Source organism: Oreochromis aureus, linkage group 7, assembly GCF_013358895.1.
Source record: "Oreochromis aureus strain Israel breed Guangdong linkage group 7, ZZ_aureus, whole genome shotgun sequence".
NCBI lineage: Eukaryota > Metazoa > Chordata > Actinopteri > Cichliformes > Cichlidae > Oreochromis > Oreochromis aureus.
Genome location: NC_052948.1, coordinates 47,757,886 through 47,782,799, shown reverse-complemented (window position 1 = coordinate 47,782,799; position 24,914 = coordinate 47,757,886). Strand labels below are relative to the sequence as shown.

The 24,914-nt window shown below is 38.9% G+C and overlaps 1 protein-coding gene across 5 annotated transcripts in view; it reads left to right on the top strand.

Annotated features, from left to right (window-relative positions):
• ccbe1 (collagen and calcium binding EGF domains 1) overlaps positions 1-19,554 on the top strand; it is a 37,053-nt gene extending 17,499 nt beyond the window's left edge. For 4 of the 5 annotated variants that reach the window (XM_039614185.1, XM_039614186.1, XM_031754707.2 and 1 more), the window contains 9 exons: positions 11,070-11,122; positions 11,298-11,432; positions 11,689-11,826; positions 13,385-13,494; positions 14,423-14,528; positions 15,182-15,321; positions 16,640-16,675; positions 18,718-18,753; positions 19,030-19,554. In XM_039614185.1, the coding sequence (XP_039470119.1) occupies positions 11,070-11,122; positions 11,298-11,432; positions 11,689-11,826; positions 13,385-13,494; positions 14,423-14,528; positions 15,182-15,321; positions 16,640-16,675; positions 18,718-18,753; positions 19,030-19,290 (1,015 nt within the window). In that variant the 3' untranslated portion in view covers positions 19,291-19,554. The remainder of the gene's footprint in view (positions 1-11,069; positions 11,123-11,297; positions 11,433-11,688; positions 11,827-13,384; positions 13,495-14,422; positions 14,529-15,181; positions 15,322-16,639; positions 16,676-18,717; positions 18,754-19,029) is intronic. The other variant, XM_031754708.2, reaches the window with a different exon arrangement.
• The last annotated feature ends 5,360 nt before the right edge of the window (positions 19,555-24,914 follow it).

Below are 24,914 nucleotides of genomic sequence, written 5' to 3'. Positions count from 1 at the left end.
AAAACACAGCTCGATTTCATTGTGTTGTGTTTTGAATTATTTAAACATTTTTAATATGTGATCGCAGTTCAGTTTAATTTGTTTGAGAGAAAGACACCACTTTGGAAAAGCTACAGAGAGAGTAAAGAGCTTGGGCTGACTCTGTTACAGCCAGCTGGTGGCTGAGCTGAGCTTAGTGTTTTGTTGCGTGAGTCTTGTTCAAAAAAAAGATGTCGGATTATTTTGCAGATGCCAGCACAGCGGGATGACTGTACGTAGTCACTATAACTGTTGACAGCAGATAGATCTACAGAGAGAAGTTCTTATTTCAAGTGAACCTTTACAGCCAAACAAAAAGTAGTCAATGAACAGCTGTATCTTATTCCTAGTATGGCTGCATGACAGGCAGAGCACTTGTTTATTGTTGGTTAATTCAGGATGTTATGCTGTTACTATAAGAGACTCTTACAGAGGTGAAGAAAACATCTGATCTGACAGGAGAACACTGAATTGTTTTAAGGTTGTTCTACATTTTAAGAAACGTGTGTGTTTGCTTTATAGCAGACAGTGAGATAAGAAGATCAGTCCTACTCTAACAGATGCACTAAATGAAGCTGGAGCCAGGGGGCCGTTAGCTTACTCGGTTTAAAATCTGTTTGGAAATAGGGGAAAACAGCCTGGCTGTGTGTGACTGGGGGCTTTTTGCCTCTTGTTTTTGTGCTAATTAAACATGCCAAACAAGTTTTTTTTACATGTTTCCAGTCAGTGAAAACTAAGAGGCTGCTGGCTGTAGCTTCATGTTCGTACAGACTTCAAAGACGTATCACTCTTCATTTATTCGCACATAGATAAATAAGTGCACTTGTCAAAATGTTGAAAGTTTCCTCTAACCACAATGAAACACTTTCATGTAATTAAAAGCAACATATTCTGTTGCTACACAGAGCTCTGGAAGCAGATTTTCACATTTTTCCTTCATTTACTAAGCCTCTCTGTTACCAGCGTGTCACAAGAGAGCATATGAAAACAAAAGGGCAAAAATGAAGCTGTTTGAAATAAGTGCCATGAAATTGAGCAATACATTTGCACAAATCCAATCCAGAGAGACCTTAGCTGTGTACCAGATCTGTGCGACTGTCACAGGCTGTGTGCAACGAGTTCAAACAGTTAACATACCATGCTAGTGATCAAATGAGGCATCATTTTTATTTGAGCAGATATACAGTATGTGCGAATACACTCAGTGGACACTTAATTCGTTACACCTTGCAAGTACTGGGTTGAATGGGCTGGTGAGTCTAATCTAAACAGTTTTTATTTTCCCGGTTGAATTGATGTTCAGACCTGCTCTTACTTACCCTTCAAGTTTCAGCCTTCACAGTCTCTGTATGCAGCTTGCTCCCTTCTTTTCTGTAGCCACCCATGCGTTAGGATTTAGCTTCCCATAAAACAGCTGAAATTATTATTTCTGATTCTTGGACATGCTTTAGTTTTTAATACCATTCCCTTTCAAGCTCTGGATTAGGCTGTTCCCAGTAAGCGCAGGACATCGCACTCAAGCTTACTTAATGCAGTGTTTTTATATGACATCATGCAATTTGCAATGAAGATCCAAACTTAGTGCTGCTTGTATAACACATAACACAGCTCTTTTGTGATACTTAAGCTCATATTTAGAGTTTTGCGGATTCCAGAGGGTTGATTGTGTGCCACATTGTTGTAAAAAAGGTTTTAGCCAAAACATTTGCATAATTTGATGAAAAGTCAAGGCTGAGTGTCTGGATGTTCGGATGCTCTTTTGCCCTGATATCTGCTTTTCCAGGTGAATCGTTAAACCCAAATTGTTAGGGAAATCTTAAAGTGAACTTTTTTGTTAGGCCATAGGTGTGTCAGCAGGAAACAGTGCAGTGGCCAATAATTTTCTGCACATCTGTCACCCTAGTATAGTCCAGACATGGTTAATTTATTTTTCTTGTAGCCTTGAACAGCTGAGTTGTTCTTGGATGCCACAGTCTATGCAATGTCAACTTAGACTACACAGTGGGTTTAGAGGTTATCATGCTCCAACTGCTGTTGGTAATCACTTCTTTCTACCAGACATATATCAGCTAGTGGAAAAACAAATTTTCCAAGCTCAGTTACCTTTTATGGTGTTTCCAAACAGTTGTCTTTAATTACATTATAATAAGTGATAATAATTGGAGATAGCGGAGCTGAAGTTATAGCAACAGACGCAAAGAAAGAATGTTCAGATCCCCTGCTCGCTGCTGCAGAGAAAATTATGGTCTGCAACCATCTGATTATTTCATTCTGAGTGTATTATTTTTAGCAGAAAGAATGACCTTTCCAAGAGTCTTTTGTTTTCTCAGTGGGAGGTTTGGAAAACACAAAGGTATCCAGGCATTTGGAAGATGCACTCCGCAGTTTGTTTTTTATGTGTTCCTGTGAAATCATTTTCATCAGGGAGAACTTTTTTCCTGCTTTTTTGGATACAGCACTGGCAGACGGAACTGTCTCTCTTAATGTTCTTTAGTTTTGTCTGGCTGTAACTCGTTGGCTGAACCTTATCCACTGTTTGTCTTGACAACTATTGCATGTTTGCAGAAATAAGACACATTTTGACATGCCAGAGTTTTATTTCTAAATGACATAATCTAAATGAAGCTCAGAAACACCCGTCCAAACCAGGAGGCCTTAAAAAATTTGTTTATATTGCACCGTGATGTCCCTGAAGCTGCGGAGAGAGTCTTATGTCTTTATCTGTGCGCCTGTGTCTGCGTGGCTGAGTTTGTCTGCATTTGTAACACTAATCTGTGATGACTACATGAAGGGAGCAGGCCTCGGTTGACCTGAGGTTTCGCTTCATTTTGAGGCAATATCTGGTATTACTGTTGTTTTTTTCTTTGTTTCTTTATTAGTAGGATGAATTTTTTGGGAATATTTTGAAAGGAGTTAAAAGTCTATATCTAGCTTTCTCCAAATCTTTTAGTTAAAAGATTTGGAGAAAGCTAGATACACAGTGATTCCAGAGAATCCTAGACATAGTAAAATGCTCCAAAACTCCCAGCAATATACAAATATGGAAAACATCCACAAGAGTTTTTCAGGACCTACGTATATGCCATCTCTCTTTCTTCTAACTGTTCTGTGAAACTTCAATGAAAAACACACTGAATTGTGATATAACATCCAGGAAGTATCTGCAGCACACAAGGGCCCAAACAGCTGCTAAGCTAAACCTTTGCCATAAAAACGAAGTTCTTGTGTAAAGGTCAAACATCTGAGCACACACATTGAATGTTTCTGGCTTAAAGAGGACTTTATCCCCTTGTCCTCTGTTTCCTCCCTCAAAGGACAGATATTTATACCAAGAGTTTGCTCATAAATGCACATAACAAAGCTCAAGTACTATTAGCTTGATCCAAAGAAATGTGACTCATTACTCCTCCAGTTCTGACCCTCACACATTTCTTAGAGTTTACCTCAGTAACATTAATATTAACAAAAGATGTCATTCATAACATTCATGTCACTACCTCTGACTGCTAATTTGTGAGAATTATTACTCTTGTCATGTCACAATCATTCACTCAAGTCTGGTTTTCCTCAAGATAAGGGTTAAACACTTTAATGTCTGTGAGTATCACTTGGACAAGTTCATCAGTTTGATGTCTCTGCAGAACACTTCAACAACCCCTACACTTACTGGTAAAAATTGTTATAGCTTATTTTTAAAGCATCTGATAGCTGAGTGAGTGAGGGAGTGATGATATGGGTTAGAGCTTGAAAATTCTGCTAAACAGCAGAGGATCCTGCTGTAAAGGTGAAAGTGAGCTGTTATTGAATGGCATGGAATACTAAGACTGTAATATGTCTCCAGAACAGTTGCTTTGTGAACATTTAAGAGGTCTGTGTTTGGGATCTGGATTAGAAACTGGCGGCTGCAGGAGAATATTTCTGAAAGAACTGCAAGAGGAAGCTCTTGCGGTCCAAATATGAGACTGAAAGACTGAAAAAGAATTTGGGCAGAGGTACTGTTGATGAGGAAACGTCTGATTTAACAGATGGTTTTGTGCAACCACGCAAAGTCCTGCGTTGCAGGTTTTCCACAACAATCAGTTGACTAAAGCTCACACCAGATTCATTGCAGTGTAAACAGGAGGTCCTGTTGTATTTACACTAGCCTCTCACGACACATAGCACGTTCATGCAGACTGTGAGGCGAATAGACAATGCTGATGGCGGTGATGTGGTGCAATGAAACAAATATAAGTGAAGAGAATTCAAAGAAACTAGAAATTGAAGGGACTGTGCCAAAGTGCCAAAAAGTGAGGTAAAAGGAGAAAAAATGAAAAAATGTCTGCGATCCAGAGAGAATAAATAGTCTGAAGGTTCAGTTAGCATGGCAAATTATCAGAGGCCTTTGAGACTGATCATCAGATATGGACTCAGCGGTCTGGGGAAAGTTATTGTCAGAATAAGCAGCATATCAGCAATTCTTTGGCAGCCACTCACTTTCATTCCATTTAATTTTCCTCTTTAGTTGTCAGGGACCATATACGAAAAACATTAATCTCCTAAGGAAAACGATGCATTGTACCAGATTTAACTGCTAGCTAATTTCCATCCTCAGTCCCTGGGCAGGTCAAATAACAAATAGAAATACACGAAAACACATCATCAATGAACAGATTACACTAACCTATGTAGTTTACCTTACCTATGTACATTACCTTCACACATGTCAAATTACACATGTAAATAATATATACATATTCAACTGGTCAGTGTGTGAAAGATCTGAAAAGAGTGGAAACGTAAACGATCAATAAAGTCAGTTTTGTTTGAGTTGAGACCTGAAATTCTGCCTTTTTTTAGATAATCTTAGTTTCTGATGTAGAAACTGTAGATCGGTGTTTTATCACCAAATGTTTTCAAAGTACAGAGAGTCTCTGGAAGGTCAGGGTGTAAGATAACCTTACTGACAATCAGACTCACAACCCACATCCACAGTCATAATATTTTTATTCTACTCTGAATCTTTGCGTATAATTCTTAACTAATTAAGAAGAACCTCATAGTACAAACCATAGCTGCATCAGAAGTCCATCATATGGGGTTGATGATGAAATAAGTTTTGTTGTGGATGGTTATATGCATTTGTATATTAATGATGTTTCTGTTAGCACGTTCACTAGCGTGTTCTTTTGTGTTTATGATTGCAGCAATCCTGTTATTTATTTATGAGTCATTTGTAAAAGCTCCACTCTTGAAAATGTCATCAGTGTCTTCAGTTTGTTTGTTTTGTCTCTTCAAGTTACCAAGACTATAATTAATATTAAGACAAGTCCAAGAAAAACAGAAAATCCTGGTAGTCATTATATGGTCGTAACGGTTGTTTCGTTTATGTCCCACTCTTTTTAGCACGATCAGGCTCATCTGAGTACAGAAGCTGCGTCCTCTTCACTTTGAGAAACATCTTCTCTTGTGAGGAATGCAGAATTACTGGCAGCAATGTTAGATAAATAAGCCTCCATGGAGCAGAGTGCATGTGTCTCACAGCTGTGTGTTTGTGTGTGAGTGTGTTACCCTTCAGTTTGATATTTTTCCTTTTTGAAAAGAGATGATCGATTCATTTTTCGAACTTCTTGCTGTATCCAAATGTGGATGTTGATGCTTCTGTGTGCTGTGGTGAATTAGTGTGTCACAAGGCACTGCCAGGCCAAGCTGGGTGCACCATGTTGGTTCAGGGAAGGGCTTCTGTTTATAAGGTAATTAGAGTGCTTATGGTTCACCTCGGGTAACTGAGGTCAGACTAGTTTATGTCTAGATTTCAGGGCCCCCCTGTAAGACGATATGCATTACTAGCACATTTAAATAACCTTTAGGTGAAAAAAAGGCACAGGTGACAAAACAAACAGGGTGAACACTCTGAACAAGTGCAAGTTTTCACAGTCTAGCGTGTCTGAAATCAAATGTCAGTCACAACATGCGGGCATTGTGCGTGTGCAGACGTGTGACTCCCTGATATTCTTGTAGAAAAGTGGCATGAATGCACCTGGGAAATCTTTCTCCCTTGTACTTTCACTCATGAATATGAATGAAATCCACATGTGTTTCAAATTTGTTTGCCGATTTGCATGAAGCACATGAGCGAACGGCAGGCTTGCAGGGGAGAGAGCTGTTGTTGCGAAAAGTGCCAAGGCTCTGTGCGTCAAAACTCGGCGGGGTTTTGTTTTGTGTGCTGAATCATAAAGTGCTTCATGGTTAATTGGCCGTGCACAAACTCCTTAATAGTTGTTGTTGGTAAGAGAGCAAAGAAGCATTCATGTTGTGATCCTTGACTCTCCCCAAGTGTGGAGCGTGATTAGGATATGAGCATTTTCTGCTATTAAACAGTGTTAGAGGAGCAGAGGTAAATTGCTAAATAGTTTTTGGTGAATCAGGAGTTGTCTTGATACACGCTGCACTTATAACAGTTAACGTATCCGTCATCGCACTTAATCCCAGCACTTCAGTGCTTCAGTGTTACACTTGTGTAGACTACAAACACTAGCTACAACTCTAATCACTACACAATGTAGGAATTTGACAGAAATGGGCAGTAATATCAACGCAGTGCATTCATTTTTGAGCACGTACTTCACTATATGGCATGTACATTTGTTGTTGTCGTGTATTATCCATTTATCTCTGAGGACTTCCATTAAGGAGCTGTGGCTGATTTTAAAAAATCAGGAAATAAATCATGTGGATAGTTTGAGGGTATTTTATTGCCTTAGTGCACCAACCTTAAACCCAAGCATCCATCATCCCGTGTCTTTACAAAGCATGTTGTTTTAACTTTTAGACAGGTCATGTCTTTACCATCTCCCTTTATTTCTTAGTTTTTGTGTCCACACATGTCAAAATACAAATGTTTAACCAAGTGGCGTCATAAGAAATCAGTAATTTACATTTAGCCAATTAGTAAAAATGGAAAATGTCAGATAATACTTAGTTGTGTTTAAAGTGCTCTTTTATCAGCAAGGAAACCAAATACCAGTGCGATTACACTTGTTTATTTAATAATATAATGAGAGACAGTACGGCGAGGTATAAAATTATAGAGATAATGAGCATTTCTCTGGATGCTAATTTAATAAAACAAAAGATGCAGCTCAGTAAAAATGAACTTGAACACAGCTTGGGATCCAGTTTCCATGGGATGCTGTTGCCTCTTTCGTGATCCTTTGGAGACGGACATAGATGTTTGTTTTCTCATGATTGTTCAGCTAACCCTGGTTATTTTGCTAAGCTGGTTATTTGCTATAAGTGCCTTCTGCCCTCAGGGGGATGTTATTACGACATGCGATATTGGGTCACGCAGGAAGCCATCCTCAGATCTGCTCTCTCAGGGTGTCTAAGTCCAAGCTTCTCCCAACATTCAGTATGCTGGGATGCAATAAATTAGAAACATAAATTGAAAGACAGATGTGCACAGATATTTAGCTGTATATGTTTTCTGTACAATAATTTCATACCTGCTTTACAAACTGATTTACAGTACAAATATGACAAGGAAAGATCATGTTTATAAGAGTAGCAGCTCTTTAAGTTGTCAGTTGTCTTAATCAGTGCTTCTGTGATAGTGTCCAGTGTGTGTGTGTGGGTGAGTGTGTGTGTGTGTGTGTGTGTGTGTGTGTGTGGGTGTGTGTGGTATACACATAGATCTGTTCCTCTGTCAGTATGTTTGATTGATCATACGGATCAACAATGGTGGTCATCTTGATTGATTTCAGGAACTGACCAGTACCTCATTTATGTGCTAAATCCCTCTCTCTGATGTTCAGAATCACTGCACTCAATGCAATAACCCAACAAATCATATGCACTCAGTGAAAAATACATCAGTGCACCATATTTGAATTTGTACATAGATGCGTCACACATGGCCTGCTCTTTCCCCATTAAGAATCTCTTGAGTGGTGATTGTTCCTTTTGTATGATAATCACTCGTGCATGAGTTAAAGTGTTAAGTTTGAGGTAAGGGTTCAAACCTGGTTTTTGCAGGTTAATTTCCTTCTGTGGAAGCCTGAAGAGTTACAAATGAAGCCATAAGGGCTTCACTTATGAACACATGAACTCAAAAAAACTGACTATTTGACTCTTAATAAAACAGGAAGCAGCAAATGGAAGTTGCAGTAAGATGAAAAAGTGTAATTAAGACATTCCTGGTTTAAAAATTGCCCTAGTATGAAGTCATTCTGTTTCTAATGGGCCGTTTAAGAGAGAAATCTGAGAAATTAATCAACTGTCTGTCACTTTAACCATCCTTTGATAACATGTTTTGCATTTGCACGCTCAGTCCAATTAGTCATTATTGCCTTATTACCCAGTTATTGTCTCATGTGTGTTCTCATTTTCATCTTTTTGTATGCCGGTGTAGCGCTTAATGACGCGCTTTAAAGCCACCGCAAGGTAATGTCAGGGATTTTCCTGAGATATAGAAACAACATTTCCTTAATAATTAATAAATAAAAATAAAATTTCATCTAGCACTGTCATCAGGTCACTACTCTGTCAACTGACATTTTATTTATAGCCTGAAGGTGTGCTTAGCAGGCAGTGTTTGCATGCTAGGGCTAAACTAAAAACAATGGAGAGTATTTTCAGTGTTAAAAATTAGCATTAGCAGAGCTATAGATTCTTAATGTAGTGACTAAATGATTTACCTGGGTGCCTGTAGGAGTTAATTACATATTGATTGTGCTTGAATCCTGGTGATCACATAGTGTTCATTGCATGAACTAACTGGGGAATGGTCTTGTTAGTATTACCTTTTCTGATTAAAAGGTACACAGCAGTATGATTCTTATTCAGTGTCTATCAAAGAGAGCACGAATGCACCATATTTCCATGACTTCATGGCATAATTGGTTTGTTTTATACTCTCCTGTTTGAAAGAAACACCTGTTAGTACTTTTCCTTTGCTCTGAATCATACCTTGTAATGACGTGACTCTTGCTGTTAAAAAACTACAACAAAATTGTCTTGTAGAATTTATAATAATAAAACAGAAAAACTGAGAATTAGTAAACAGTGAATTTAAATCCTTGGACAAAAATTAAATGGAGGTTAAAATGTTTTTTTAATAAAAAAAACCCCACAAATACCATAGTCAACTTACAGGAGGATTGTCCTCTGAATTATGTTGAAATTCAAAGAAGTGTAATTAGACCTGAGCAAACATGCAGAAACAGACACAGCAACGAGATCTGCCGACAGCTGTTTGTGTGTGTGTGTGGTTATGTGTGCATGTGCGTGCATAACAAAATTAGTTTTAGATTTCCTTCAAACACGTTCATATAAACAGCCTGAAATATTGGAACAGCAGTTTAGTTTTTACTTTTCTTAAAAGCTTGAAAGTCAGTGTTTGGTATGACCACCTTCTTTCTTCAACACAGCCTGAAGTCTCTTAGCCAGCTTTCTTCTAATTTCTTTAAGCAGTCTTCAGGAATAGTTCTCCCAGCTTCTTAAAGGACATTCAAAGGTCTTCTTTGGATGTTGGCTGCCTTTTTGTTTCATTCTCTGTCAAGATGATCCCACATTGCTGTAATAAGTCTGAGGCCTGTGCTCTGAGGAGGCCAATCAATGACTGATAGTGCTCCATTGTGTGTTTTTTTTATTATTCAGGTATGCTTTTACTGCACTGGCAGTGTCTTTGGGATAATTTTGCAGAAAAATGAAGCTGTTGCCAATCAGATGCTTTTAAATAGTATTGTCAACACATTCCATCAGTGTTCACAAGATCGCTGTTGCAGTCCTAAATATGACAGAGCGGCAACCAGATGGCTATAGAAAATGACTGTTTACCTCTTTCCATATGTCTTCCATATATTTTTGACCCAGAAATCTTACACTTGGATTCATCTTTCCATCGGACCTGTTGCCGATGATTTTCAATCTAGTTCTTGGGTAATTTGCCATACCTCAGCCTTTTCTCCCCATTTCCCTTGGGGAATGGGTTCTCAACAGACACCCTTACACTGACACCATTTCTAATGAGGCTTTAGTCAACAGTAGATGGATCAACTGAAGGACCTGATGTGTCTCTCAGGACCTGTGTCATGTGTTTTCTGGATTTTTTCCTATTTCTTAAGGACATGACTTTTAGATACTGTTCATCTGCTGTAGATCATTTTTAAGGCCTGCCACATCTTCCTTTGTTCTCCACTTGTCCACTTTTTTAAGTCCACACTGTACATTATGCTACGATATGGCAACTTTTCAGCTAATAACTCTTTGGGAATCAACTTGATGGTGCAAAAAATACTATTGTATGTCTGTCAGACTGTGTTATCTTTGGGAGTTTCATAGATTCAATCAGCTAAAGAAATGGAAACAAATTATGTGTTCTTACAACAGACTGCTAGTAACAAAGATACAATTTGAAACTGGCTCTTTGCTAAGTTTTCTGTTATGTGTAAAAACAAGACTGGTTCATCCTGTAAGTTAAGAGCCTTTTTTATGTTTCAGTGATTCATAGGTCAGTGTTAAGAGGTTCAATAAGCATTCCATTTAAGTAATTGTTTTATTGGTGTTGAAGTACTACAGTATTTTACACCCGTCAGAGTGTGCTATCTTTGGCATTTGTTGTCGATTCAGCTAAGGAAAGGGACAAATTATATCTTTTGGGACAGGTTGTTAAAGTGCCCAAAGGTACAATTTAAATGTTGTTCTTTGTTAATATTTTTGTTATCTGTAGAGAAAACATTGGTTCATCCCTCTATGTTAGGGGCCTTTTGTAATACTTTAATTATTCATAGGTCAGTGTTAGGCTTAACACACCAAAAACATTCCTCTGAAAATGTTCGGGTACAAGGAGTGGACTGAACATGAGCGAAAAGTATTTTTCGACCTGAAGAAGTATTGCTCAAGATCACTTAAAAAAATTGTAAGTCTGGTTGGAAGCAAAATACAAAGAGATAAAGAGGAGCTCATTTCTGTATATTCTCACAGTACTGTATATTTTATGTAAATGAGTGACCTTTGTGTATTAACGTAGTGAATTTGTCTTCTTATGCACATGTTTCTTTGATATTTTACAGAAAGAAGTGTTGCAAGGGCTTCAAGTTTGTTCTGGGTCAGTGCATTCCTGAAGGTATGAAACTGGATATCTCTCCTGTGCTTCTCTGATTATTTTGGGAATTCTTCCCAAACCCATCCAGTCTTTAGTCTGATAATATATAATAATAAAAACTTAATGGTAGATGGATCCGAGATGTTCAGTTTGTGTTTTCTTGCTCACACTGACAAAGCGCTTTATTTATGTCTAGACTATGACGTATGCGCCGGCGCCCCCTGTGAGCAGCAGTGTACCGATCATTTTGGCAGAGTGGTGTGTACCTGTTACCCCGGCTATCGCTATGACCGTGAGCGTCACAGAAGGCGAGAGAAGCCCTATTGTCTGGGTGGGTACACCACATACATATTAATCAGTGTCATCTTTTAAAATAATGTTTGATTGTTTGATCAGACATTATTTAAAAGAAACCTGTGCTCCTTTTGTTTTATTGTACTTGTACAAAGACAAAATACGTTACAAATAATATTTTTTATATATATTTCTTTAAATGATCATGAGGTTGTGCTTGTCAGTGAAACCTAAGTGACCCGAAGTGACACTTTGTCTTTCTTTTATCTCCCTCCTGTCACCGCATGATGCAGACATCAATGAATGCGCAGACAAAAACATGACGGCATGCTCTCAGATCTGCATTAACTCTGTGGGGAGCTACAGGTGTGAGTGTGAGAAAGGCTACTTCCTGGAAGAAGATGGGAAAACATGCACCAAGGGGGAGAGAGGTGAGATTGACATTTTCTCTTCAGCCAAGGTCAGCTCACAGTCAGAAGTGCCCTTGAATAAAGACACTGACCTTTTGTCTTTATTCAAGGGCACCTCTGACTGTGACGTGAAGCTGACAGCTTGTTATTGGTGTATGTGAGCGAGAGAGGGAGGCGGAGGAAGAGGAGGGGTTCTGCAAAACACAGACACCTGGGAGTCATTAGACATCTTCGACCCTTGTGCATGTCAGAATTGTTCTGTCTCCTTAACGTGCTTCTGTCCCTTTGACTCCTGATTTTCCTGATTTGCTGGGTGTATTTGAAGAAAGCGCAAATGTTCTAGGCGATAAAAAAAACTTTTTTTTTCTTATTTTGCCTCAGATTCAGTTGCAATGAAGCAGTAAAGCGCTGCAGATTTGTTACTTCCTCCCATGCGTTCATCTTCTATTGCATACTGTAGTTCAGAAAAAAAAACTGGAGAATGAGAAACTGCGGTACATAATCATGCAGCCACTTTATGTCCCGCTGCTTTGTAATATAGTGGGGGAAAATAATATCCAGACAGTTTCACCATTCAACCACAGGCTCGAGACAAAACTAGAAGAGCTACAGTGTGCTTCTTTATGGGCTTTGTTTCCATAGGAATGTGAGGTATGTGCAAGTTTATTGATTAAACATTATCATTTTAATCTGGACGAATTAGCGAAAAGCTGAAAAAGTGGAGAGGAAAGTGAGAAAAAAAGACATGTAGAGTTATTTTCAGTCGTAACAATATGTTATTAAATCACATTGTTAACTCTGAACTCATTTTAATTCTGCACTTTCCCGAGACTCATTTTTTACAGCCCCCTGCCAACTTTAGTTCAGTAAATCACCCACAATGGGTAATGTACCTTTTGGTTAGTGGATTTGCTTTTCCCCAGTTATTAAAAAAGGGAGTATTTGCGAGAACAAAACTGCTCAATCTTACATTCATTACACTGAACCAAGAGGCACAAAGAAAGCAGTCGCTATCCGGTTGTACAAATCAGATCAGAATAAAGTCAGAACTGGTTGGTGGACAGTTTCCTCATTTCAGGTTTTAATACCTGTTTCTGAAAAGACTAAAGCACAAACACAACTATAATACTAAATAGCTGTTTTGCTGCTTTTGCCTTCAGAACATAAGCCACTCATCTCTCACTCTGCTCACACAGCTTATCGGAAACCCATCGAACACTTATGAAAGCAGCATTCCTGAACATAACAACACTATTTAAATTATTAGACTGTTTTGGTGACAGATTTAATGTAACCTGACAGTAATAACAATTTTGGTTTCCCTTTATGTGGTCAATTTAACACAGCTCTGAATCATACGCTTTAGGTTAACTTTCCCAAAGCATAGCTTTTGGTTTACACTTTATGGCTAGCAAGTGAAGATACATGGTTCGGTCAAATCAAAAATGTGGAGCTTCCCACTGTGGTGATCCTTGTTGAATAAGCGAGCAGCCAAATATAGCTTCTTCAGTAAAGTCTGTTTTCCTGACAGTTTTCTAAGAAAAGCATTATGTTAACATAAACATTTTCCATTTCCCAGCAGTACATCTCTTTGAGAAGTCTGATAATGTCATGAATACTGGAACCTGCTCAGCCACGTGTGATGATTTCTACCAAATTAAGATGTCTGTCCTACAGCTTAAACAGAAGGTAAAAATGCGTGCATTGGATTGGTCCATTTCACCCACAAACTCCACAGAAATATCACACATCTTGCAAACTGAGCTACACATGTGCATGACAGTAGTATGTTAGTTTTCAGTGTAAAACACAAGAAACTTTTTTTAAAAATAAAATAAACATAAAAATGTAGATGTTCTTTAAAGTTTAAGAAAAAAGTAAGTAAAAATTTCTTTTATTCATATCATGGAAAGGTTAGGAACCGTCGGTTTGAACACCTGTACCCAAGGTCACAGGCTAAAGTCTTGTATAATTTTTACTGATCAGCAGGTGAACCACAACCTTTCAGTGTGTGTGTGTGTGTGTGTGTGTGTGTGTGTGTGTGTGTGTGTGTGTGTGTGTGTGCCAGCATGGACAGATGCTTCTGCGTCTTGCATGAATTCTGATTTGTCAGCCCTGGCAGCATGGTGAGGTCTTTAAGGTATTACCCCCAGGGGTTACCAGCTCCACATGATGTTCTACTCAGATCAAAGATAACTTTTTCCTCAAGGATGCTACTTAATATACAGAGCAGGAACTCTCCTGGTCATGCTGAATAATGCAGAGGGGTTGCCTGGCCTTCCATCTGGCTGGGTTACTGCTTATACTGTGGTGCAGATAGATGATCGACTTTAATCTTTGGCAGAGAATATAATTTTAGCTTAATTTTAGTTTATGTTGGCCCTCCAGGGTGAAGGTTTCCTTTCCTGTTTGACATTGCATGCTTTTATGAGTCATTGTATGTAAAACTGTTTTTAAAACTAAATGCCTAATTGTAGAGTCAGATATTTGGATGTTTTATATAACTTCCAAATCAGCTTAAAAAGGCTTAATTAATTCAGTAATTTTTAGCTAACTTTGCATGGCATTTACAGTGTTATTCAACCATTTCTCTTTTTTCTTTCGTAACTCCTCTAAGATGGCTTTGCTGTCAAACAGTGCTGGCATCCCTGAGCAGATGACGAGTGAAAAACTCCTATCACCTATGTCTTTACCAGGGCCTCCAGGTTCCCCTGGACCTCCAGGTAAGACACAGCCTCAGTCTCTACGCGAGAACACCAGCCTCTATGAAGACGTGATGGCGTTAAGCAAAATGTTGAAAACACTGATAGGCTAGATGCGTTTAGGCACACCTTACATGAAATAATTACTGACAGCACTTATGCTATTAGTAGGTTTAAGCCCACACTGGGGAAATTCACTTGTTACAGCATGCTAAAACTGATAAAAATGCATTAATCAATAATAATCAATAAAATACAAGAGTAATATATATATATTTGCGGCTGTGTGTGTGTTTTTGTGTGTATTTTAGGTGGTATTTATGACACATTTCTGACACTTATCTTTAACAATCCCTAGTAACAATTAAAGTGATGGGTAGATGAACTGATAGAAATGTTTTAGTTTTCACAATTCAAAGCATTGGACAACTTTTAATTTTGACCTGTTAATAGAGAATGAATATTTGTACCATATTTAACTGTAAACTATAGGTAACCTCAAATTGTAAACCTCTGCATAGCTAAATATAATGCAGGCATTGTTGGGATCATCTTAACATTGAAAGCTCTCTAGTACAGCTAAGAAGCATCTATTATGCAGAGTGTGTGTGTGTCTGTGTGTGTAATCTCTTCAGTTGTTTCCTACCCACTCATATCAGTGTGTAATTCTTCAGGAGATCCAGGACCAGACGGCCCTCCAGGAATTTCAGGACAGACGGGGGCCCCTGGACCACCTGGCCCCAGAGGCTTAATGGGACCCATTGGACCAACACCCGACCTGTACCATATCAAACGAGGCCCTCGGGGACCTGTGGTCAGTTATTAAATCCCTGTTTTACAATCAAAGATTTACACAGAATTTAACAAGAAAAACTAATGTTCATCTTGGATAAAACAAACAGCCTCACAGCATTTTATATCCAATTTGTCATATTCTTCATGTCAAAAGGAGAATATGACAATCAGAAAGTTTGTGTCCTGATTGTGACCTATGAATAATTTGATGTATAGCACCACTCTTACACCAGTTACCTCTATTTATTATTATTTTTTATCTTATAATTTTACTTTGTGACACATAGAAAAATGGCTGATTTAATAAGAAAAGCAATAAAATCTTGAAAATCTCTTTTTTCATTTTAATGATTCACTAAATTATTATATTATCAGATAGTTTAGTGTAACTGCATTGACAGGAAACCCCCCCTGAGAAAGACACAAAATACATCCCGTCATGCACCCTTTTAAAGACCCTCATTCTTGCGAGGTGGATAAGGATAACACGTGGAAATGGCAGGACAACAGCTTCGGTTGCTTTCTTTGGCTTGCTGTTTTTATGCTGTGCCAAGTCTTTCCTGCAAGTGTCAACCCTACATGTTAAAGTGTGGGACTGGAATCAAGAATGTGCAGGATGTGGCTATCAAGACATATTTTCTACTTTTTTAAAGCTCTTGTATTTATGCAATCTTCTCACTGATAAATCAGACTATCAGCACCTACCATCAATCAAATCACAAGCTGCTTAAAGCCAAAACAAGAGCTGTAGAAGAGTGTGTTTTTTTAAAAGATGACCTGTTGCTTTGTGTTTGAGTGTGGATGCGTTTTAATCTTATCTATACATTTTGTCAGTATACATGCTGATGATCTCCTACTGAAAAGATATTGTCCTCTCATCGCACAACAACCTGGTTAGACTCTAGGTGCAGTTATGAGGTTTGGTCACCAGGCCATGTGTGTTTGACTTCATGTCTGGATTTCAGAGGTGATGAATGCGTGACTCAGAAGCTTTGTAGTGATCTGAATATTGGCGCTACTCCCTATACAAAGATTATTATCCCATGAGAGAGATCAAAGCACTCTGTGTTGTCAGTTTGAAGTTACTCAAAAATGGCCTGGAGGCAGGAACAGAGTTAATCGTGGGTACTCTCACTTGATGGAGCATGATAAAGTAGTTTTGTATTTTGAGGGGCTTTGGGTAAACTGTTTCTGGGAATATACTGAATTCAACAAGCCGCCACAGAACAATACTTTAAAGCAGTAAATATAATTTCATACCTTTGGAGTTTGAAACAAAGGTGACTAAAGTATGTTTAAAAATCGAATATATCTGAACTACTTTTTGTATTGAACAGGGGCCTCCAGGAGCACCAGGAAAAGACGGTCTAAAGGTGAGTTCAGATGCTATTTAGTCAGCCAAAAATCTTCATTTTGGGGAATTTTAAAGTATAAATTTCCTCTACAAGGCAATTACTATAGACAAGAGTAGAATTGCCCATCACATTGATCCCTTAGGGAGCAGGAGGAGTCATCACCATTGACATATTGCATCCTATTTTTAAAAAGAAGTCGGTGCAGTGAGTGCAGAAAGCAGCTGGATAGATTTGCCAAAATCACGTCAATCAAAGTAAATTTCCCAATAGCTAAATTGTTTCCCCACCTCTCCAGATTTGTTCGGGATAAAAAGCACAAGGCAGGTGCCAGAATACTTGTTAATCCTCACCTGGGTGCTGCGTGGGCACATGAGGGGATTACTTAACTGCAAGTTGCTACAAGTTTATAGGCAGTTTTCACAGTTTTGTGTACAACATGAACACAAGCTTTGGTCGATGCTTGAAATGTGCATTACATATTCTTACAGAGAGGGTCAGGATTTTGCTCACTTGGAAAGAACTTTCTCAAGTCAGACTTGAGCCCGTGACTTCAGCACAGAAACATCATTGACCACCAATGTGAACACTATAGATACCTCTGGGCTGTTTTGGTTGTTTGGAATCACCTGGATTTCTTCAGATTGGCCAGTTGGAGATGTTATTTTAAAGGGCTAACAGGAATGTTTTTCTCTGCTTTGCCTTCTTGTGAAGCCTGAGGCAAAGGGTTAAAAAAAGAAGGCTCTGGCAGATGGTTAAGTCTGAGATTAAGGGGGCACAATGCAGATTTCATCCTAGTTACTGTGAGATTTGTTTTGTGCGTTTTTCACATTTTTGCATTAAACAATATGCCTCTTGCTCTTTTTTACAATATCTATAACCAGAAGCTCTTGCTCTGCCACTTTGAGTGTGACAGTGGTTCGCTCTCATTTAGATGATGATGATTTTTATATGGCAAAATAATGTATGAACATCACTTGTGACTGTGGCAGTTGTTACTAAGATTAGCCTCAAAGAAAAAGCTTTTTAAAAATAGACCAGAGCTCTCTCTCTATCTTTGATTTGACCCTCGCCTGTGATAAGTACGGCAGGTCGTGGTGCAGTGAGTGAGGTCAGATTTTCTTTTTTAGTTTCACTGGGGACTTGATCCTGAACCTTCAGGATGTCAGAATGAATTTAGACTGAGAGCAGCCAGGTGAAGTAGTTTAAGGAGCTAATATGCAGAAACCTTGAAACATTATGAGACTTAACAGTGCCCGTGATTGGACACCAGGGTGGTTGTGTTTGTTTAAAAGAAAAATAAATCACTTTCAAGAGCAAGGTATGAAAGCTTCAGAGATTCTCATGTTAAATTGGACCTTGTAACTCTGTTTGCTTGGCTTTTAGATTGAACGCATGGAAAGACTTAGGTGCATCTGCCTTATTGACACAGTACCTTGGTGTTCTTTTCAGTGCAGCTGGGATGTTTGTGCGGATAGATTGGAGGGTTATGGTAATATGTCTCTCAGAGTAACAAATCCAAACCATCTGCTAAAACACTCCCAGCCCCCCTGTGACCCTGAGCATGGCTAACAGGGTAGTCAGCTTAATGTGTATGTGCTACTGTAAGTCACCAGGCTGCCATGATACTTCACAGTCGAGCTGTAAAGGATTCAGCTTACTAAAGGGGCTAATTTTACTTTTTTGCTTAGAAATGTATTTGTTATCTAAAGCTAGAAAAGAAGATTTTACACTAAACTCAATGGAGAGCCACACTTCGTATTCTCACATTTTGAGCATGAGCTTTAGGGGTGACATTTAGATGATGTTTCAAACTTTACACAGAGTTGATGAAAGCTGCATTGCTCTTTTAGCAAAAATATATTCCAACACAGTACATGCTTCTTTGATATAATGTGCTCCCATTTATTCCCTTTTTAATCCATGAAGCAATCGTGTTTACTTTCATCCTGAACTCAGTTTTCCAGCTTGTGAAAGTTCCCGTTGCAGAATATCATGAATTCCTCTCATGATTTTCCTTCAGTGTAATTCATCTTAACTAAATATTTGTTTTGTTTTCTCAGGGGGACAGAGGAGCTCCTGGGCCTGTTGGACCACCAGTAAGACTAAGGCTGTCTATACCGAGGCCACATTACTGTAACTCGTTACTATCCAATAGAAAATTGTAGTTAAACAACAGCATGGCTGGGAAATTAAATGGTATCTCATGGAAAGTAAGCATTATCATCATGTCCAAGCATCCAGTGGCCAGTTCACCAAACAGCTGGAGCCTTGATGCAATAAACTCTTGTGTAATAATTCTATTTATATCCACAAATAAGCTAAAAATCTAAATTTCTAAATCAGTTTTTCTGTATCTCTTTGGTCAAACGCAGGGCCCTCCAGGATCCTTTGACTTCCTGCTTCTGCTGATGGCAGACATCCGAAATGACATTGCTGACCTGCAGAGCAAGGTGTACGGTCGACCTATGCACTCTTTAGAGGAGGACTTTCCCACAGTCCCTGACAGCTGGAGACAAAACCAGGACCCTTTAGATATGGGCTCGGGTGAGGACTCTAAGGAAGCGCCGCCTCGAACAGGCGGAGGGCCAAAGAGGAACAGGAAGAGGAAACCAACACGAGAGAGAACAGAGTGAACAAACTGGAATGAATGAAAAAGGTGTTTTTAAATACTTTGTGTTTGGTGTGAATATTGAAATGATCTGCCTTCTTATTTAACTTCTTTTAAAAAAGAACATATTTTATGCTGTTTGATTACAGATTGTCTATTTTTGTATGATATACAAGATAATGTAATCTATTTTTTAACAAAAATGAGTAGACTGTGCCAACGCATGCTTTTTTATTGCATATTTTCAGAAACCTACTGTTCCTTTATAGCACATTAAAGAAGTCTCTCATAAAAACAGATTTTTTTTTCTTTAACTGTAAACAATCGGGATGTGTTGCATCATTTTTGTGCTTGCAGGAAGAATTAAAGCAGCAAAATATAGAATTTTACTTTTTAACCTTAGTGCATTGAGTCTCATCTATTGCATGCCCCATTGTCATTTTTAAAAATTTGTTTTAGCAAAAGTAATGATTCAAAGAAATTTTGGAAATACTGCTGTAGTCACGCCTAGCAGCAGTGATCAGAGCTGCAACTGTGGATTATCGGTAAGTGTTTCAAATGTCACTGAAATGACACTGCACCTTATCTAATACAAGGTTCCTCGAGGTGATGTCTTTGTTGGCCTTTTTAAATCTTAAGAAGTTTTTGACTTCTGTCAAGGAGGTGCCATTTTTTCTGTGTACTTTTGAATGAATTCTGATAAAACTTTGTTCTGTTAAAGACGAAATGAATACATACCAAATATTCCCTTAAAAGTGAATACTGCCCAGAGAGTGAGCTGTCTTGGTGGAATTTTGCGCTCTCACAGTGGTTCTTGTTTTGCAATGTTTTGCTACCTGAAAGAGCTTCAAAGTGAGAACAGTTTTGTTTTTTCATAATTTATTTATAGTTTTTGCAAAAAAACCCAAAAAACAGATGCATATTTGTTATCAGAGCTTCCTTTAATATAGGCAGTGAAGCTGTGCGCTGTGGTGTTAGTTGGAGGGCTGCGTTAGGCACCAGAGCAGCCTTCTGGTGCCTAACCATAGCCTGTAACTTGATAATTTTAAAGTAAACTTTTTAAAACTGAATTATATCTCCTGCCATGGACACCAGACTAAAGTTTCTGTGCCTACAGCTCATTAGTGGCTTGTTTAAAACTCGGAATAAAAACCACTGCACTGCCAAAAAGAAAAATATAACTTTTTTACATTTTAATTTTTGGGGCTGTAATACTGACTTGAAATTTGCTCTGCAAAATATACTGTATGGTGAAATTAAATCTAAATACTGTATCCAGAGTGGAACAAAAACATAATGTGGTGACTAATTTACCAATCAAGCGTTTCTGAGGAGTGGAAGGCTGTAAAAACAGTGTTCCTGTCAGCTGGAAAGCAGAATGCAAATAATTATGTCTAGTGAAATCAATAGTTTGCTTTGTTTGGGTCAAGTAAGTTTTTATGGGATTGGAGAGTGATTGTGCTTAAGTGTTTGTAAAATACATTGTATATCTGATCTAATAATAAACCAACCAAAGTAAAGCCTTCTCCACAAGCAGGCAACTTTCAGAGGGCAGTGTGAATGTCAGCTGACTGAATTTCTAAAATGTTTTAAAAAATTTTCTCCACCAGAGGGAGTCCTTCTCAAAGCCAAAGATCCAAAGCAGTCTGATATTTAAAAAGAAATCTTATTTTTAACCGACCTGTTGATTTGTTGGCAGGAAACAGAGCAATTTTTCAAGGCTGGAGAACATTTTTAAAAAAACTGTTCATCCTTGATGAACATCATGAGACTAATAATCACCAAAAGGAGAATGTTATTTCCTGATCTTTGTGGATTTGAATATCAATTCTGTCTGATGACCAGGCATATACAAGCCTTAGGAAACAAGAAAAGAGAAAAGAAACGTCTGACTTCACTCATCTGTGCATGTTTTGGGTTTTTTTGTTTTGTATTATTTATTTTATGGTATTTGGCGTTTTGATTTTTTTTTTTTTGCCATTATCCACAATAATCCCAGCCACATGCACACACTATGAACGATTTTGATAGCATTCTCTTACATATTACCACGGGTCGTATGTGGTGCCACTCTCTCTCTGGTTGAGTTAACCTGATTTAATATTTGAATAATTTCAGATGTGTCGGTAGGGCAAAAACAAACATACAGTGTGCCCATTAGCTAGAAAGCATAGACTGGGACATGTGTCAGAAGTCTTTGGCATAAAAAGTTTATTTTATATTATATTAGACTGATTTTAGAGTTTAGCTGCCTGTATCAACACGTTATTATCCATTCCTTATTTACTAAAGAATCAGCAGAAAAAGGGACTTAGTTGTGTTTTACATCAAGCATTCAGTACCCTTATGAGTCCACTAGATGGCAGTAATTTCTCAGTCCTGTACAGCGTGTACTGTTTGAGTTCAGCCCATTAAATGATGCACAGCACAGAGTGCTGACTGAACTCATTAAACTTTGGCGTGTAGTTCACAGGGATCCACACAGACACAATCAAAACACCGTGATGAATAAAGCTTTGTGGGAATGCTCACTCAGCATGGGTAATGTGTACATGCTTGCTTATTTTGGGACTCTGTGACATCACCTTTTCTTCTCTCTCAAAGATTGACCTGCAGGCGTCAGAGTGATCATTTTGTTCCTAGAAGAACTTTTTTCCCTAATTTAGATCATATTCACATTCTTTATCTTTTCTATTAGAAACATTTGTGTCATTCCCAAAAGACAAACACAGATTTGTTCATTCTTTGACAACATCCAAACCGAGATCCATTCAAATAGTTGGAAGTTTGGGATTTTGAATGCCAGCCTCATTAGACACTACATCATTGTTAACACGTTGTGTATTTGTTTCACAGTGAGCCCATTTTCCCACAACGCTGCATGTTATGATTTGCATTTGATTAAAGAGGGACCGATATTGAAGTGCTGGGCGATCCTTTTTAACAAGCTGGACTCCTCTCGTATAGAAAGAGACAAAAACATGGGGAAATCTTGGCAATAAATTTCTCAAATATCCCTTCTGGAAGTAATTAATCACCACTGTACAAGGACAGGCCTTTAAAAGGATTTCAAATATTTGCTGAAGTGGCCCCTTGTTCCCAATTATATCTCCCTGCTTGCCCCCTTCATTATTTAGAACTGTCCACAAAAAATATGCAACACTAAATGGGAACATGCACACACACACACACAAACAGACCCCAAAGAAAATGTTTAGTAGCAAAAAGGATGAGTGAGTTACTGTGTTGCTAAAAAGCCCTAATGAGGTAATTTTATTAGTAGCGGCTGCCCAGGACTGTTGGAAACAGATGGAGGAAACAAACAGAGAGGGGCAGCATAAAGAAAATTAGTGCTACCCAATTCATTAATTAATGCATTAGTGTGGGCAGCAAATTAACTGCCCCAAAAATCTTCCATTCAGCAAAGATTATGATGGAAGAAAAAAATACATTGTTGCCCTTCAGCGTAATTACAAGACAGTGCAAATTCAATTCTAATGAGGCGAAAGGCACCCCCTTAACATACATCCCCTATTCCCCCTCTCTAAAAGGGCTTGCTCTTGTTGAGGCCTAAGTTTAAGGAAGTATTGAGAGTGAAGGAGACAATGATGAGAGATCGGCCAGGGTCTAAGTGCTTTATGTGCTGCAAACAGGTAGAGAGGATTGAATGGCTCTCTTTCTGGGACTCCTGGGGGGCCTGTCTTCCCAGCACAACAACACTTGGCCCTGAGAAAAGGGCCCGCTGAGGAGCCTGGAGAGTGAATGGACCTGTGCCGTGGTGGGTCAGACTGAATGGCCACAAGTTCTCCACTGATTAAAAACGATGTTGTGCCGGTCCGGGCTTCAACACATGTACGCAAACACACACACTTATGCGTGTAGACACAAAAAAACACACATGCACATACTGAGAGCCCTCACCCTTCCACCTCTCCCTCTCATTGAGTTATCTTTACTCGGGCTTTGTCTCCTCTAATTGGAGCTGATGAGTGACTAATTGGTAGCTTTTTTACAACACCCGGTACTTAAGCAATGGCAAACCGAGTGAGGCAGCATGAGCGGAGTTAATGAGAGGCTTTGCACAAATAAAGGCTTTAAAATGGGCCTGTTTCACAGAATGGGAGAAAAAGGAAAGTTGAGGATATCTTTTGTGTCCTCCACATCTTTCACTGATGTGCAGGTATCTAAAAAGGGAGCGGGAGTGGTGGAGGGCACACAGTGGCTGCTGAAACGTTGAGCACTTGTCTGCATAAAGGGATCTGTTCTGTATTGTTTGGGCCCCATCGTTTAGTGTGTCTGTTAATAATGAGAAAGGGCTGCTCCTCACATGAATGTGGCAAAGTCCTTAGTGGACAATAAGTGCCCTCTCTTCTGCCCAGACCACACTGGACTGTGTCAAAGCAATCTGAAATGAAGGTTTAGCCCCCTTCTGCATTGTCCGGGGTGAGTGTGTGGCCTGTGTGCACAGAGCCGAGCCTGCGAATAATACAGCGGCAGATCAAATCTATGCATTATTGGCTTAAATGATCATAAAACATTCAAATCTGCTAGGCGTGATAAGCGAAGCTTCTGTGTCTCTTGTGCATCGGGTCAGCATCACGCTCACTGGATGGTAATTAAAATCATAAGAACAGTGAGTGCCCTGGTCCTCAAAGGAGAGAAGCGATTTGCATCATGGTGGTAAAAGTAAGAGCCCGGTGGGACGTTTCCTTAGCATGCTGTCACCTCAGCAGATATTTAGTCTACGTGATAATGGATTGCTTTGTGCTTTTCCGGTATGAATAAACACCATGAAGCAACAGGCTTCATTTAACTAAGCCATCGTTCACACCAGGCGGTGACAAGCCACTCTCCCTTTCCTCTTAATGCTTTAGATGCCCAGATCCCCCAAGAACAAATGGCCCCATGCACAACACAACAGGTATTTGTTTTGTCTGTTAAGGCCACTGGTTCCACAACACACAGAATGAAAGGAGGACATCCAGCAGTCAAAACAAGGATAGAACATGCCCCTCAAAAAAGTGCCACCTCAAACCGCATGTGGATCAACGGCAGAGGCTCGCTGTCATTTCCAGGATTATATTTAGTACAGTATTGTATAATTCGCTGGCCAAATATTTGTTCTGACTCATGCAATAGGCTATTCACAGTTTCACTGACCCATTAACAATCCACGGTTTCCCATTGTCCACTTCTAAATGGATCTATTAGCACCGTCTTTGTTATTCAAATCCTGCATTTCCCCACAAAGAGTGTGGTTTAACTCCCTAATGAGGACTTCCTCAGACAAAGGACAGATGTCTCTATTTTCTCTGGCCTGACAAATCCACTGGAAAGATGTCAGGAGTGGTAAGAGCCTGCACCAGAAATTTTCACAATTTCATATATTCTCCTTCTTGTGTATTTTGTTTGGCAGAGGATTTTACAGATGTATTTTAATAGTAGATTTAATAGTAGATAATAGATTAAGATTTTTCTTTCCACAGCCTCATGCCGTGACAGTTTTCTGATATTTAAAGACATGCAAAAACAGATCTGGTTTGACAACACTTGTGCATACCTGTCATAGACGCAACTGGTACTTGCTAGCAGGTCTGACCACTCTCTAGACCTTCAGAATGAGATTGTAGCAATGAATTTCAAAGCAGC